The sequence below is a fragment of the Megalopta genalis genome, chromosome 5, assembly GCF_051020955.1.
Source record: "Megalopta genalis isolate 19385.01 chromosome 5, iyMegGena1_principal, whole genome shotgun sequence".
Classification (NCBI taxonomy): Eukaryota; Metazoa; Arthropoda; class Insecta; order Hymenoptera; family Halictidae; genus Megalopta; species Megalopta genalis.
In genome coordinates, this window is record NC_135017.1 from 16,879,898 (window position 1) to 16,896,756 (window position 16,859).

General features: G+C 38.2%; 2 protein-coding genes across 10 annotated transcripts; one reads left to right on the top strand and one right to left on the bottom strand.

The window, feature by feature from the left end:
* Positions 1–745: 745 nt before the first annotated feature.
* LOC117227535 (protein DOP1 homolog) lies at positions 746–16,309 on the bottom strand. 5 transcript variants are annotated; one of them, XM_033482859.2, is made up of 25 exons: positions 15,931–16,309; positions 15,017–15,269; positions 14,521–14,798; positions 14,278–14,443; positions 14,018–14,207; positions 13,772–13,947; positions 13,413–13,685; positions 11,771–13,331; positions 11,398–11,660; positions 9,749–11,312; positions 9,272–9,582; positions 8,994–9,195; positions 8,498–8,899; positions 8,286–8,422; positions 8,047–8,203; positions 7,613–7,984; positions 7,431–7,545; positions 7,078–7,249; positions 6,785–6,996; positions 6,548–6,700; positions 6,249–6,444; positions 5,756–5,767; positions 5,239–5,406; positions 5,053–5,164; positions 746–3,071 (listed from the first exon to the last, which is right to left on the bottom strand). In XM_033482859.2, the coding sequence occupies exons 2-25, from the start codon at positions 15,070–15,072 to the stop codon at positions 2,868–2,870; spliced, it is 7,452 nt and encodes a 2,483-aa protein (XP_033338750.1). In that variant the 5' UTR covers positions 15,073–15,269; positions 15,931–16,309; the 3' UTR covers positions 746–2,867. The 5 variants fall into 5 exon arrangements, with proteins under 5 accessions (XP_033338750.1, XP_033338746.1, XP_033338748.1 ...); XM_033482855.2 differs by having other exon boundaries at positions 7,407–7,545; positions 15,931–16,308; XM_033482857.2 differs by having other exon boundaries at positions 7,407–7,545; positions 15,867–16,308.
* On the top strand, positions 3,056–5,051 carry LOC117227537 (uncharacterized). Of its 5 annotated transcripts, none has more exons than XM_033482864.2 (3): positions 3,056–3,195; positions 3,273–3,736; positions 4,245–5,051. In XM_033482864.2, exons 2-3 carry the CDS (start codon positions 3,670–3,672, stop codon positions 4,784–4,786), a joined length of 609 nt encoding a protein of 202 aa, XP_033338755.1. In that variant the 5' UTR covers positions 3,056–3,195; positions 3,273–3,669; the 3' UTR covers positions 4,787–5,051. The 5 variants fall into 5 exon arrangements, with proteins under 5 accessions (XP_033338755.1, XP_033338756.1, XP_033338757.1 ...); XM_033482865.2 differs by having other exon boundaries at positions 3,067–3,736; positions 4,245–4,297; positions 4,376–5,051; XM_033482866.2 differs by having other exon boundaries at positions 3,067–3,736; positions 4,245–4,297; positions 4,399–5,051.
* Positions 16,310–16,859: the final 550 nt, after the last annotated feature.

Consider the following 16,859-nt stretch of genomic DNA (forward strand, 5'->3'; position numbering starts at 1 on the left):
TCCGTTCCACCCGTGAACGTGAACCTCAACAAGATATTTTCGATTCCCGGGCACGGCGATTTTCTTTTATCATTCTACTTTCACCTTGCGACGTCTCGTCCTGTTTGAAGCTAGCCTTTCAAGTGTAACGATTCAGTAGAACCGGTTCTCGTAAGCGTAACCGCTTATGTGCATGGATATTGCTTAATACCCTCGTCGTCTATCGTGTTGTGTATGCACATTCGACTGCTTCGACACTGTCTCTGGTCCTGTTGCTGTCGCTCGCATTTTTTCCCTCTCGCCTCGCCTTCGACGATATGTTCTACCTCGCGCGGTATGTTTTGTTTTGATATCTATTCCAGTACCCGAGAACCCGTCCCAGTCATTATCATTATCACCGTCACGGACCCGAACCGATCCGTTGCCACTACGGAAACGATTTCTTATTTGTACGCACCGCGGCAATCGCGACTCATCGTTGTTGTTCCGAAGAGCGCGACGAACCACGTTTTTAAAAAATAGTAAACTGTTGATTTTACGGCGTGGCTCGATATTAATGGCGTGCTCCTCGGGATCATTGATCGCGGTCAGACAGAATCACGGGCAGGTAGCGGTAAACGCGGTCGATTTGAATCCACATTCAAGATATTCACAAAATCATTGTCAAACTATAACATGATATATGTACATAATGTCTGAAGGTCGTCAAATGCAAAAAGATTAGAAATTACGAAAATGATTAATGATTGTTAGGAATCATATGGTACTCGGTTGAACTTTAATTTATTTTATAAATTTACATTATTTCAACATAAGTATATGTATGCATATCATTAATTTGCATCTGCTAAAATTTTCACAATCTCATGTTTTACAAAGTCTTGGATCATTCGAAATTGTAGTAAATCTTTTTTTGCTGATTTAAACAAGAATAAGAAAGAAAAAACCAAATGCGAATACTATCATTATTTGCTTTATATCAAAATGTTTCATTAGATACTACATACGTTCGTTTCATAAATTCATTTGCTAAAACTTCTTAAAATTACACCGGATCTAGTAGAAGGCTTCAACGAGCGATTTCGAATATTTCGTAAGAGACATAGCATAATCCAGCTTGATTATACAATGTTGCTGAAAAAATTGGACCATTACGTTTAAAAGAAATGCAAATGATCTTTTATAGAGCATGTTTTACTTTGTACTCAATGAAACCGTATTAACAATCGAAAATTAAAATATACGCAACTTTTTTAACAAAATCTTAAATTGAAACATCGATCTTTTGGATACACCTCGTAGATATAACAAATGCATATGAACATCCTACTTTACGAATTATTCACATTGCGTATATTAGATAACTGATCGGTACACGAATGCCTCTTAAAAGGAAGTAACAAATGTTGCAATATTTGCGTAACAAGCATTAATTATAAACTCTCATAATACTTGTTTGCATACAATGTTTCTTTCTTATTTAATTTTCTTTATCATCGAATCGGGTATAGTGTACAATTAATTTTTACGTATACGCGTTTAGTTTTAATTTGTTTCACATCTAATGAACGTGAAACAGCAGAGAAGAAGGCGATAGTAATGTATCAGCGATTACATAGCAAATATACATTATATACACGTATTTATGTATATTGTATATATATATATACATATACACATTTATATATACATATACATAGATACACATATAGTTAAAATGAAAATGGCAACGCTAGCAGATAAATATTTCATAAATAAGATTTATAAATCGTTCATAAACTTGCATGTTGAGATTCAGAATCTGTAATGTTTGTATATAGAAAAATAATTTCACAGCAAGTTCTTTTTCCTCGTATTGATTTCCTCTTAATTACGTGGAAGCTAATAAATCACCTGAGTGAGGATTATTGATACCTTTAGTTTGCTGTGTACATCACAGATGAATAATACATACGATGGAAACACAATATTTCTATGTTTTTGTCAAAAAAGTATAACTGTGTAATAAAAGATTTCATGCAAAACTCAATATTCACACAGGTGATAGATATACAAACGGATTTACCGTCACATTCTTTCATATACAACATTAACTTTATGAATAAAATAATGTTATTGTTCCCAAGAACAATTTCTACCAATTCTTGTATTTTCAAAATCATGTTCAAATCACAACATTCAAATTATAAAAAAAGATATAACGAAAATAAGAACCTTTATATAGACACATTCTAATTTGCATCATGTGTATAATAGACTTGTTAAAGTTGTATAGAATATATGCTGTATGGCATCCTTTACGAATTGACATGTGAATTCGAAGGAAATAATTGAAATATTTCTTCACTTCCTTGCATTATCATTGCATCACCAACTCTTTCTTTTTCTCTTTCTGTTATTCCATGACATCAAGTAAGAGGTACATACGCGACAAGCACGGAACAGATAGTTCTCGGAACAGTTGAAAAAATAACAATTTGAATAAAACGTTATGTTACACTGTACAGATATTTTCTAGAGATACAATTCAGCTAGGCCCTGGCCTGGTGTATCATATATTTCGATAACTATTCACAACCGAATGAGGAGACAAGTTACAAGCTTAGCTAATCAAAATCAAATATTTCGTTCGATCGTTATTATACAGTATATACGTTCTATGTTTAATTAATTTGCAATGTACAAGTTTGCGATCAAACTGTACTGGAGTAAGAGAGTATAATCTACTGATCATAGTTTTAAACAAAAAATTCGTCCTTGGCTTTCTCGTACGTGCTTGTTCAGTTGGTGCATTAAAAAAGATATCAAAGAATAAAACATTTTCAGATGCCTCTTCCATCTCTCTTCCTTAGCAAGTGGCTCTTGTCTACATTGTTGAGATATTCCTATTATCTTGACGCTGGCATCTTCTCAAGAAAATCTTGTTCGATCACTGTTTCTAATTGTGTGATATTTAACGGTGTTTGAGTGTCGCTCGATCTACAACTAAGTGTTGTAAAAAAATAATGCAAATCTTGCAATGAACGGATGCTGTTTGAAGTCAGTAGAAGCTCTCCTGGTATTGCTTTTGCAGACCCCGAATCCTGCTTGTACTGTAAAAATACAAATATTAAAGAGTTAGTGGCTTCAAGTTGAGATTTAATTATAATAAAGATATTGATTAACAATAAATGCAACGTTGAAATTCATAAGATGGGGCAGATATCTTTTTCTAACGTTAGTAAAATTTTTTATGTAAAGCAGTCCATAATTTTCATTGTACGTTAAATATAATTCAAGCACTGAACTTTTAGGATACAGGGCTATTGGCACAGATTCAAAAATAAGCTATGTATATATGTTTCGTATGATGCCAAAATAAGTATTTCATCAGTGAAAGCAGTCAAAAGCAGTGCACAAGTTAAAGAAACTGTCTGAAGAACAAAGGAGCGATAGAAATAGAAATTGTACACAGAACCTAGTTTCATCCTTTATAATACCGAGCAAATCGATGTAATACAAACTGCTGTAATCCATGACATGAGCATACACGATAGAATTACCACTTTAATGTAACTTAAAAGAAGCTTAATTGTGTTTAATTAGAGACAGATGTGCAAGTGAAGTTACACAGTGCTAATTAAATACATTTGTATGTAATAATAGTAAAAGAACGTAGACAGTTCATTGTCAGTCAGTTTGACAGTGGCCATGGCAGTGACTGGACTAACAACAGTTGCATATATTATTCTTTACCTTACAGTAGCAATAGATGCTCGTAAGTGTTGCATTCAATTAGTATATTTTTCAATATTACAATTATATATGTACGTGTTTCAAAATATCCACTGAAAAGTATAATACATTTATTTAAATTACACGGACAATATTTTTTATGTCAAGTGTGTATTAAAAAGATACTTGAAATAATTTTCCAGGATATGTAACTGCAGTTTTTATTAATTTTTAAAACGTCTTAAAAATATTAAAACTGTATGTTCTGTTTAACTGATTTATATAAAATACGTCAAGTGTTTATTATCATCTGACAATTAAACATTATTTAATATTCTCAACATTTTTTAAGACATAATATAACATAAATGAGGATGTAGCCAACAGTTGTAACTATACTTCTTTCAATGAGTGATTAAGTGGGCTAACTGGTAGTAATGAAATGGAATTAGATGACATAAATCAGGCACCAACAATTTGTCTTCAGTTTGTTCGCATAATCTTACTAGTAACTATTTACAACAGTCTAATTTTTATGTTTAATATTTTAGAATACTCAGATGACTCTGATTACAAAGATTTCGAATTTTATGAAGAGGTGCCGGTAAGTTACGTTGGGAATTTTGAGAATGATCATTTGAACATTGTTCAAGACGACTACTACATTTTGAATGATTTCGAGGATGCTGTTCCTCGTGGACGCAGATGCGATGTTTGTCCTGAGATGCACGACAATGTCGATTTATCTTTCAAGATCATCGACGAGGTTCCCAAAAAAGAAAGAGCACATGACGTGCAATTAGACTGGTATAAACCACAGAGAATTTATCGGTACACTAAGCATAGAATTCCGGGCTACGATTACGAGGAAATTGATCATGTGTTCGCAAGAAATCCTCAGCAGTGCGATGAAAAATCAATTTGGGCTCATTGCGTCTGTAGGTTCACTTGCACCGAACCGGATGTGGTAGATTGTTATTCACCGTGCAGAAGCGGATGTGAGTGCAAAGAAGAATACGTATTCGATGAGAAAACAAACAGATGCATGTTGCCAGAAGAATGTCCAAAAGACGAAGACTATATTGATGTATAAAAGTATTTATGCTTTTGTCAAGCCATCTACGAATCATCTAATCTTTCTTTTAGTGTAGAAATCACAAAATTCTATAAAATAATGATAAAACAATATGGAAGAAATAAACGTATAAGCATACAGATTTGTCTCGCACGTGAATTGATATATGAAATAACAGGTGCATTGTTTTGAATGCACTTTAAGCGTCTATACTTTGTCAACATTTTGTATAATAATGCAACAGGGTATTGAATTTTCATTTTAATAAAGTAATGAATTCTTACCTTGTTGTCCATCAATTTTCCTATTCTTGTGATGTGTGGTACGAAATCTGAAGACAAGTTGTTATTGTCTATGTTCCCTGCAGCAGAATCTCCCACAAACGCCCACCTATACCTATAGAAACATTAGATTTTTATGGGATCTTCTATGAGCTGCATTCTACGGTAGATGAATTCTAATTTACTTACATTTGGAACTGAGGAAGTCTATGAGCGGGCAAGAGTAATGCCAAATCTAACAATTTAGCAGCTGCAAGCTGCAGTTGCAACCAGTGTGGGTGTCCATGCGCCTGGAGTCCATTGCTAGCATTCACAGCCCATGATGAATCCAAAGCAGAAAGAAGTTTTATGTGTGAACTGTATGAAAGTGAAAGTATAGCTTCAAAAATCGCATTCTAATGGAAAACTATACAGCATTTCTTAAGAAAATAAATTCCAACATCTTGCATTGAAAGCGAAAAACAAAACAAACACAGAACCCTTCGAATCATTGTAACTACTAGTCCTGAATACTACAAATTGTTTTGAACAGACGAAACAGTATCTTTCAAGGTCTTTTCAATTCGAAGTAAGGTACCTAAGAATCTTTTAATTACTGTGTATATCGTATTATGCTCAAACTTGTGGATTTAAACGTCCTAGATACATTATTTCGAGATTTAAATCTTATATGATGACCGTTAATATGCAAGAAGCATTCAATTACCTGCCATGACGACTGATGTCCCAACACCAATCAATTTATGGAGGCATCATAAATTCCACCAAATCGCAGATACCGAAACAGAGCCAAAAACAATATGACATTAGGTACTGTTAATGTTAGTAAGGAGTAAATACAAACAATTTGATTAGAGCATAGCACATTGTATGCTGAGAAAGGGTTAACAGATACGTTAAAGAATAACTAAAGCTAAATGATAATATGTATCTCTTATTGTTCAGACCATAATAGTGCAAGAGAATAAAAAATCTTTGTTGCGTAGCACGTTAGAACTGTCGGTTCTGTTGTATCTAGTTAAACTGATTTATATTTTCCCTCATTGTGAATTATATGATCTTTTGTAACATCATCTTGTCTTTCTTGTTTAACAATTTTTCAATCGAATCAGCTGATATAGATCATGCATAGAAAGCACCAAACTCCCAAAAGCAAAGAGTAGAACCAAATATACTGGAAAGATAGATTGTTACTATACCTAAATTCCTCGCTATCTGTGTTTAATTCTTGTTCAATATACAGGAAGACTTGAACAAGTTCACTGACTATTACCGGCCACAAAGATGTAGCGTGTTGCGGTGATACTCTCAAAAGCAACACCCGGAAACAAAGAAAGACTTGCGCCTGAATAGACGGGATCACTTGTGGCAAACGTAGACTGTCCGCTAAACGTTCTAATTGCAAAAGAGTATAGAAGGTGTAGTTTCATATATTCACTGTAAACATGATACTCGAATTACTCTTGCCATTATCATTAATCTATTAATTGTTTTCTACCTTGAATCTCAGGCATATATTTATGGTACTGGTCCGTTTCACTGCAAAGTATAACATAGGCTAGCCTTTTCAACAATTGAGCCTTCTGTTCGTATTCCTGCTCCTTCGAGGAAAATATACTAATGCTACTACTCTGTGCCATAGAGACGCGATCTACAAGAAAACAATATAATAAATGATTGTTTATATACAAGCCACACGGTAATCAATATTGAAATTATTCTATAGGACAGGTACTCATCAAATCCCGGAAGGTTGTATTGTCATGTGTCATCAAATTATCTATAATAGTTCTCCAATAAGGTAAACATGCTGGCGTCATCTGGAAGAAGGCAGGATCTAGTAGAAGGTCCAGTACATCTTTGCGCCATGCTTTTCTAGTATACTGATAACCAGACAAGGAACTCAGTAACTGAGAACAAGCTGTGAATGAAGCGATATTTTTCGTCCTGAAAAAATTGCAATGAGATACAATCACTACTATATCAAACTGATCCTCTGTTAGTATTTTAAACCATAAAAAGCCTTACGAATGATTTTTTAGATACGGCGTCACGTTGTACATGAGATTAGTTAACAATGTTACGACTCGTTCCTTTTCTTGCGAACCGTAGCTAACGTCTAACAAAGGTGCCAGTATTTCTGCCAATACTGCTTGAGCTTGTACGCTAAACGCAGCGTTAGGCGGTGTTCCGGGTGTAACTGAAACAATAATATTTACATCGATAATTTCTCTATTATCAATCGTACCGTGCCAGCACTGTTCCATTCAGACAATATCGCGCTAATATAAAGAAACTAAACAATGACTAAGAAATTTTTAATAACTGAAATATTCTAAAAGAAAAGCATTACGCACCAGCCCCACTCTTGCCTTCTTTACCTTCCGAAGATCCTTCAGCGACTTCGAAAGCGTCTTCTCTTACAGCCAAGTTCCTTCTCAACCATGTTGTCTGTTCTAAACATGCTCCGGCTATTTGTGAACATACCTCGACCAACTAGAACAACATCTTCTAATTATCCATCTCCTATTCTAAATGATCGTCAAATGTTATTTAGAAATACCTTAGCGGACACATCCTGCAAGTCTCTTATGTCCTTCTTCTCTTGCATGGGAGGACATTTCTGAACATACTCGTTCAAGATTGCTAGCAAAAGGAACTGAGCAGGAGCTGTTAAGGATAGACCGTCCTTCAGCAAGCCGAGCAAAGATGCCCATGATTCTATAACGGACTGCGACGTGTTACTTTGCATGTATACATATAGTAATTCCAACACAGACACCTCCAACGAGAAATCTTGCTTCACACCATGAATAGGAGGTGGAGACTTTACAACTTGATGGACAGTCTGAACCAAAGTGTCAATAGGCATCACGCGAATCGCGCTTACCAAATGAACCATGACTTGCTGATTAGGACAAGCTTCCGGAAGTACCTGAATAAAAATACGATTACTTCTAGTGGGCTGCGACAGAAGCAAATCATTAAACAGCTTACCTTTTTCGAGTTGCCAGACGGCTGTCGCCTTTCGTGCCAAGCAACAGCAATGGCTGCCAGAAAGTTCACTCCGTGATGGAATGATATGGGGGACAGAAGTTCTAAAAGTTGATGCTTTACTATTCTCGGACTACCCACTACGCAACTGGCTTGTTCGCTAAATTTATGTTAAAAGAAAATAAGGTTCGTCAAACGCAACTTTCAAGCGATAAGGAAAACCAATTTGAAATGAAACGAACTTGTCTTTTGTTGCCAACACTGCTTGCCATAGTGTCGATAGGGACGCGATTATCCTTGGCAGATGGCTCAAAGCTGTCCTTCTAGCATGCTGTTGCAATTCATTCGCAATGTTTTTATCCTTCGACGTGTTAAGGTCCTATGGATGCAATCAAATTATATATAGATTGTTACACCGAAGTGGGACATCGAACTAAGCGAATCTATAGCTTACTGGAGTAAGTGGGCTGGGCATAAACACGTGGATAAGGTTATTGAATATCTGGCCTGGATTTGCTCCGGGGATTCCAGTCTGGATTGTACTGCTGAAAGGTTGGTTAAACGAAAAGCCGATCTGTTGGGACGTATCCAATAAGCAGTAGTGAAGTAAGAACGTTAATGCCTCTAGGTGAGTGACAGTATAATCCGCAGGAAGGCAACATTCGACTGTACTTATGTCCTGCAATTTCGTTGCCGTCGATGTTTCTTCGTTAATATAATAAGAAGCTAGGTGCTCGATGTTGCAACATAATTGGTGTATAACCGATGTAACTATTCCAGTCAACGAGGACCCCATGAAAGGAAGACTCGAGGTAACGAGGGTCGTCCAAAATTGGTGTAAGTGTCTCATGTGGTCCTACAACAAATAACATAACATTGTACCGTGTACGAAAAGTTCCACTTTTTACTAGTCATTTTAACCGATATAATCATTTAAATATGTTACATACCAATTGTAAAGCACTGAGTATGCTAGCAAGGAACATTGGTTGTTGAGGAATTGGTGCACCAGGTACATATTTCAAGCTGTTCCCCGTGATATTAGGAACGGTTCGTGTGGGAGTACTTGGCGTCGACGTAGTCGTCGCACAAATATCCTCGCCTTTTTGACTACCGCATTGGTGCTCCAGCATAATTAAAGCTAATAATAACCTAGAGCATCGACAAATATTTTTAATATTATATCTCTCGTTGAAAATGTTTAGCACTCTCTGCTTGATTTATTTACCTGAGCAGCTGTATTTGGAAAGCTTCCGTGTGGTCGCTCGCTCTAAATTTGCACTTGTTCACATCGTTATCAGCTACAGGGTCATTGAACAAAATGATTTCCTCGGTGAACGTGGACACCTCCTCGTTCTCTTTGTGTGCGTTTTTCATGTTCATAACGCTCGATACGAGACAATGCAGCGCAACCTTTTGTACTTTACATTTCGTTAATAAATCGACAATGTAACAACTGAACCCTTTCCCCGAATCACGGACAATAGGAATTAGTTCGGAGAATATTAGCGTTAATAATTCAGTGCTAGCTAATTGCACCTATTCAGAAAGAAATAGTTGTAATACATATAGAAGACAAATGAAAGCATAATAACGAAACAAGTTGAAAAGACTGCTATGCCGTGCTACAATTTCAATTTTAAATCTCAAATTCTCGTTTTACAATCAATCTTTTCAACTCCCATCAACGTTTGCAATAAATTACCTGTCTATTTCCTGATATCTCTTCGTGGGTGAGTCTCATCTGTCCCAGATTGGGATAATAGCTCCTCGCGAAATAAAGGCACACACTAATTAGAACTTCCAGGTACATGCTACTCCTATAAGCAGCTATAAATTCTGTATTAGCTACGTCCCCGTGAAAGTTTCTTCCAAATACACTTTTCCGATGTCTGGCTAATAAATTTAACAATGTTGTGTTTTTCGTGGTGTTGCATACACCGGTGGTCGCAGCACAGCACAAGAACATTCTAGTGTTCGTCAAGAGTTCGTTCCGTAGAGTTCGCAATGCGTACAAAGTTCTGGTCGAGTCGTAGACTCCACAATAAAGTAACATATGGGAATGAAGATTGTGAACACCGACTCCATAATTGCGACCGGTTTTTATATTCTGATCGGCGGATTCATCGGTGTTCTTGTGTATTGTCTCGGTAACGTCACAAATTTGCATTACACGGTCGAGCACTTCGTTCAAGATCTCCTCTACTACGCTAGTACCGCTCGAGTTGCTGAAGTATTCCTCGGCGGTGGTACTGGCCTCAAGGTCACCCTCTTCATCGTCCATCGTCCAACTTGGTATCTCGACGCTTGCTTCGAAACTTCCGACATCGTGATCGTAATTCGTCATGAATTCATTTGTACTGTGGTATTTGCCCTTGATGATGGTACCAGCGACTTCTCTGGAACTGCCCGGCATTATGACCGGTTCCTTTTTCAATTTCGCTTGCTTGTTAGTTATCTCGGGGCTGCTGGAATCAAAGCTGTTAGTTATAGAGTCCAACGAGGAGCCAACCTCCCCATTCAGCTTTTTGAACCCAGCCTTATCTTTCGTCTTGGAGCTGGAATTTGCAGATTCGAAGAGACTTTCGTCCAGGCTGGCAGTGGAGCCTTTGTCAAAGTCTATTTTCTTGAATCTGGTTGCATTTTTTAACAATTCTGTTGTTAAGTTAGCTTTTTTTACGCTGGGCAACGATTCGTCCTCGGTCAGTGAGTCGTTCGAATTTTCGTTGCAGTTCAGTGACAGAGGATTGACGAACACAGAGATTTTCCGGTTGCCGGATATGCTCGGCGGTACCTCGAGTTCCTTCATGAACTGGTTTCTCTCGGTTACGTACTGGTTGCAATTGTCACCAGCGGCCAGCGTTGTCACGGCGAATATCCTTTTCACCTTCACCGGATTTATAGCTTTTTTCTTTTTCTTTCCTTTTCGCCATTTCTTGTCCTCGTCCACGTTATCGCTGACATGGTATATTACGTTCCCGTCCACAGAACTGATGGCATAAATCTTCGCGGCGCCTTCTGTGTCGTCCTGCACCTCGGATTTCTCCTCTATCGGATCATTCTTGGTCAGAACGGTGTTGCTATGCTGTATGCTAACGTGGAGTACGCTCATGCGACATGTAGATGGGTCCAAAAGTATTGTCAGCAGCGGATCCACTATTCGTGAAATATCGCCTCGCATCAAAGAGTGAAGCAACCAAGACTGGGCATGCAGCTTTAGAGGTGAGTTATCTCCGAGTTGTAGATTATCCAATATTTTCAACAACGACCTGGAAGCGTGTTTGAATTAGTGTCGAATTTATTTGAAAATGGTATACAGGATCTATCCTAAGATGTAAAAGCTGTGCAACTCACTGGTCGAACGATTTCATACATCCGCGCAGTCTGGGATTAGTTTCGATCTCTCTACCCAAGTGCCACAGTGTAGCGAATCGGTTGAATGCTTCTATCCTCTTCTCAATATTTTCTGCAGTCAGTGCAGCTCCTATCACATCCTCAACCGCATCGCAAGATTTGTGTAGAGCGTGGTGAAGCTCGTGCAATAACTCAACGCATCGCATTCTATATTTGTGAGCGGGTAATTCGCCAAGATGGTGCCATAGGGAATGTGCCAGTACCTTCAAAAAAGTAGATTTTTTAAGTTCTGACCTCTGAATCTTACGAATATTAATAAGCAGATATTATAACCCTTGAAACACTTCTTGCATAGTAAAAATAAGTAAAATACCTGGAACACATTGGTATATTGCATTAGATATGTTATGTGCCATTGTTTCAGTAAAGGTACCATGATCACAGCAGTAACTCCCTCTCCGCATTTCGTGTAAGTTTCAACATCGTTGTTAGCTTTTAATAACGCTATTAAATCTAACAACGTAGCAATACTGGTTAATTGAAGAGCGGGTTGTTTCCCTAACCAGCAGCTACAAACCACCAACACTTTCAACCAATCCGGTAGAATGATATTTCCCTTTGGTTCTTCTTCTACTAATACTCCATCTCCAGGATGAAAATATTTAGGAAACGTAGACAGTTCGACGAACAAACTGGAAGCTATTCGCACGGCTTCCTCCCATTCGGCTTGCGCTATAAAGTCTACATATAGATTGAGAACATCTAGTCGCTTGGTATCGTCTATCACGGACACATCTTGGCTGAAGAAACCGGAATCCTCCATATTTAATCTGGAGTTTAGCAGAAGCTCCAAATAACGCATCCTTTCGTCGAAACTCTCTCTCGGCATGGGAATTATCAAATTATCATACATATCCTGTACCATTCTTTCTTTGCTCAGTACCCTGTTGCTAATTAGTTTAACGTAAAAAGTCTCATACTGTCTCAAACATTTCTCTAGCATTGTATGCTGCGCTTGAAATGCTGGAGACGGTCCTCTGCCCAAGGATCCTGTAGAACCCATTGCACTGCTTCTGCTTGACTGCTTCAACGTAGTCAACTGATCCTTAGACGGAGAACTAATACTACTTGCTTCTATGCAACCGCTTTTTATGTCGTCCATGCTTTTATTTCTTGGTAAACTTTTCGACTCCTGGCTCACCACCACAGATATGCCGGCGTTGCTAGCGTCTTGCGTGGAATCGGTCAGCTTGGAGGTGCTTTTGCTAGACTTCTTTTTCGATTTCTTGTCCGATCTTTTAGCAGCACCGCCCGAGTTTGCTCTTCTCCTCGGACTGGGACTCTTCTCGGAAAACGAGCCGCTCGACGTATCTGGTTTATTTAATTTACTATCGGATTGACTCTTCTCTAGAGGGATCGCAGCCAAGGAGTTCTCGTTTGGTGCTGCGCTGGTGCTAGCGTTCGTGATAACTTCAAACTTTGTTTCTAATTCGCTCTTGTCCGTGTGAGTGGTCACCACAGTGGGCTGCACTTTGGACAAGATCTTCGCGCATAATCTAAGGCTTCTCGAGATCTCCATAGGAGATAGAAGATCAACGTAACACAAAAGCTTACTGACAATTTCGTGGAATAAGCCAGGTAGGTGCTCGGATGGAGTATCGATAAATGCATCTAGCGACACCGTGTCCAGGAGGAATTCGGTCAGTATACATACTTCCATGAAATTTGGTACGCCGCTACCTACAGGTCTTACGATAACATCTTCTGCCTCGTTTTTACTGTTCGCTCTATCTTGACAAGCCTTCTCAAACAAATGTCCGCAATGGATCCAAACGTAAGACGGTTCTAACGTTGAAAACAATAAGTTCGCTGATTTTACTACCTCGTTAGTTTTTGGTACTCTGTTTGATTGTCCACAAGCGTTGTAAAAAGTCCTGTTGCAAAACAGTTAATGATACTATAACGTTTACGTTAATGATATTTCATTTTTCATTTGGATGTTCGATGTTGCTTACCTAAAAACTTCAAATAAAATATCGTCCAGAATCACTGGCCCGATCTCTGTCTTTTCCAACAACGAGACCAATATTCTATATGGTTTTAGATCTTGTGGATTTTCCTCGCACACATTTTTCAGTAACGCTTTAATCGCCTCTATCAACATCTCTTTCGAATACATATCAAAATAAGTGGGTGTATTTTCTGTGGTTTCGGAAACGGTACTAACCGTTTTTCTCTTTAAAATAGATGTGCTTACTTCTGTACCCAAAAGCCAAGCAAACAAACGCCTACGATCAAACGTAAATTTAATGCGTAAGACAACAAATCAGAGCAGATTTCATTCTATGCGTACTGTTTACTTCTTTTAATTTACCTATTCAAGCTCATGTCTCTTCTTAATATAGTGACAAGAGCGGCTGTGACTAGTGATATCATATGTACGCGCGTTAATTGACTATTATGTACAGGAAAACCAACTAGCAGCAAATCCAAAGCACTTCTTTGTACTAACACTGAATTGTCTTGTACCCCAGCACAAAGGGCTGTAACCTATGCCACAATTTAGATGATTAACGAACAAAAGTCGATTCGTTTTGATTTAAATGCAGAACTCATTTACCATAATATTAGTGTCTGTGCCCATGATGAACCGTTGTTCTTCCATTGGCAGTTTTTTATTGAAATGTGTTAACACAAACGATATAGCAGGCAATCGAATTCCGGAATTTGAAGCTAAGCAATCCCATAGACACGCGTAAAAGTGTTCTGGACCCACTCCTTCGCAAACTTTTTCGAGCAAGGAATTAGTCCTGAAAAAGATTTTTGATTATCAACTTCGCTTCTTTGTTTTACCGATAGAAATATGTAATCAACTAGTACCTATCAAAATGATCGGAACCATCTTCTAAACCAAGAAGAACACCACTTAAAAAACCACTCAATCCAGGCCGTAATCTCTCTCCAAGAGGCACAAAATGAGTTTCGTATACTGTGAGCAAGGATGGTCTCACATTCATAGCGGCATGACCCAACAATGGAAACAAACCTATACAAAAGATCGATAGAAAATTATTCTTGTCGTATTTTTGCTATTCAAAATCTTGCCTGCCGATTTCAACTTACCGGCACTGTATATGAAGAGCTCGTGACTCAGTCGGTTAGTGCCCATACATTTAAAAATTATGTCATAGGTTTCTAGAGCTTTTAAATGAACACCGGATGGCAAAGCAGGATGCATACATTGGGCTAATCTTTTAGATATTTTAATTCTTCTAGGAATAACTGGAAACTTCATATGACTTAGTAATACTTTGTTTAGTTTTCCTAGTGCTGAAATTAAGTCTGCCCATTCGCTGGTGTATTCGAAGCTCTTCAGTGCTTTGTCAACGGCAGACACGTAGCTGTAAGAAATATTCGGTACATTTAATTCTGTCTACATAATTAGCGAAGAAAGTCAAATTATGTGGTAAAACCCTAGATAACTCGAGTCGACTGTTCTAATTGCATAATTATTTATAGATATTATAAACATAGTTCCCATTTATCGAATCTACCGTTTTATAACAATAAATTATAGCTCGGTTTCTATTCTTTACAAGTTGTAGTATGTTCTACTTACACTCTATATTTAGAGTCTTTCATAAGTTCGTACTCTTCCAAGGCGATGGAACCCATTGTTGCTGTTTGGTGTTGCAATTTACAATAAAAATAGACTATTTGTTACACACACACAAGCGCGCGCGCACCGCCTTCCGATTACATTATTCCAAAATTGATGGGCATCACAAAAATGATTCATATGAAACAGGTTCCATCGAAGAAGTCCCTTATCAAACGGCACATCGCCTTTAAACAAGAGCAGGTACCTTTATCTGGAAAAAAAAAAGATTCGGTAACCTATTGTGTCGCACGATCAATTTCGATCATGCGAGTACGTCTGTGTACACGTTCTCGAGTATGTATACACAAAACGTCCAGCGGAATCGTGTTTCACGGATAAAAATACACGTTGGTGTGTACAGATATTGACTTTTTCTTCGACGACTTTGTAGTCATCCAATTGATTCGGTGTTATCTATTCGTACAGAACCGCTAAAAGACGATAGCATTCTCACCATATGATCGGCGGCGGCTATTATTCTCAGAGCTGGGCAAACGTATGCGCTTGAAACGAGCCAAGAATTTTTCCCGTTCGCGGCTATCGAAACACTGAGACCGATTTTTCACAGAGAAATTTTTAACGCGTTCGGACGCAGTGGTTTTTTTCTCCGTCTTTCTTCGTCTTTTTCTCTCCCTCTCCCTTTCTTTGTGTTTATACGTTCACGGTTACCCACATCGAAAGGATGGATCACCGTGTTGTCCTACATCGAAAGCTGTTGTTCGAAAAACTCGATTCCGCGTATCTGACAACGTTTCCGTCATTCGGCGAGGTTAACGATCAAATGCAAATATAAACCAGAAGAACTAACAATTGGGATTAGACTGTAGCGTGATTCTATTTTCTCGTTCACTGGGTATCGAGAGGCAGCTCACCTCCTGATGTTGACATTTCGAATTTGCATATGTTTGTTGTCAAGGGTGAAGGTAAGAAGAATCTGACAGCCACGAGTCTTTTTCTGTTGTGTTCGCAGTGCTCATCGAAAAGGACTGGCTCCTGGAACCTAGTCCTGTACGGATACGGTTCGACGATCTTTGTGTTGTATTTGTGACGAATCGCCACACTGGCTTGCTACCTGTCTAACACGAGTGACACGACACAACACACGATCCTCGTCGTAGTACAGTCCAGTGTCCAGTACAGTCGTCGTTCTCGCTATCTTTTCGATCTTCCTAGTGCGTACTGAAGTTTGCCATTTGCCATGCTCGGACGGAAACCGAGTCAACCGCACATAGCCAAGCTAAAGCTAAAACTAACCGCAGACTTATATAGGGTGTCTATAGGAGAACGCGGGCCGAACAGGAAGGGTATTGTATTCGTTAAGTTAAATAGCTCGAATCCTTCGGAAGAAAGTGTCGAGGGTCCAAGCTTATGACGCGAATTACTGTTTCAAATATAAAATCGAAAGCGTCGGTGTACGTTGACTTCAAACTAGGAGGTATAAAACTTCGTCGACTTGGAAAAGATTTTCTAAAATATTTTCCAAATAATTTTAAATGTATAGAATTCTTTTTACCATTAACTACGTTCTATTCTATGTATGTACATAGAATACGTTTCGTGCCCAACATTGTATGCATGCGTGCATGCAACGACACACGTATGACGTAATTTAAAAGGAGGAAGCTCATTTGTCGGTTTTTGATCGATGGTAGCATAAATACGTTAAGTTGCCGCGCATGTGGAATCTTGTTTCTTTTCAATCGAACTTCAAAGGCACCAAACCTTTCTTTTATTTTGAATTTTGTTTTACCATTTTCCTTTTAATGACGAACTGCTTGCACCGTTCCGTTCTAGGATAAAT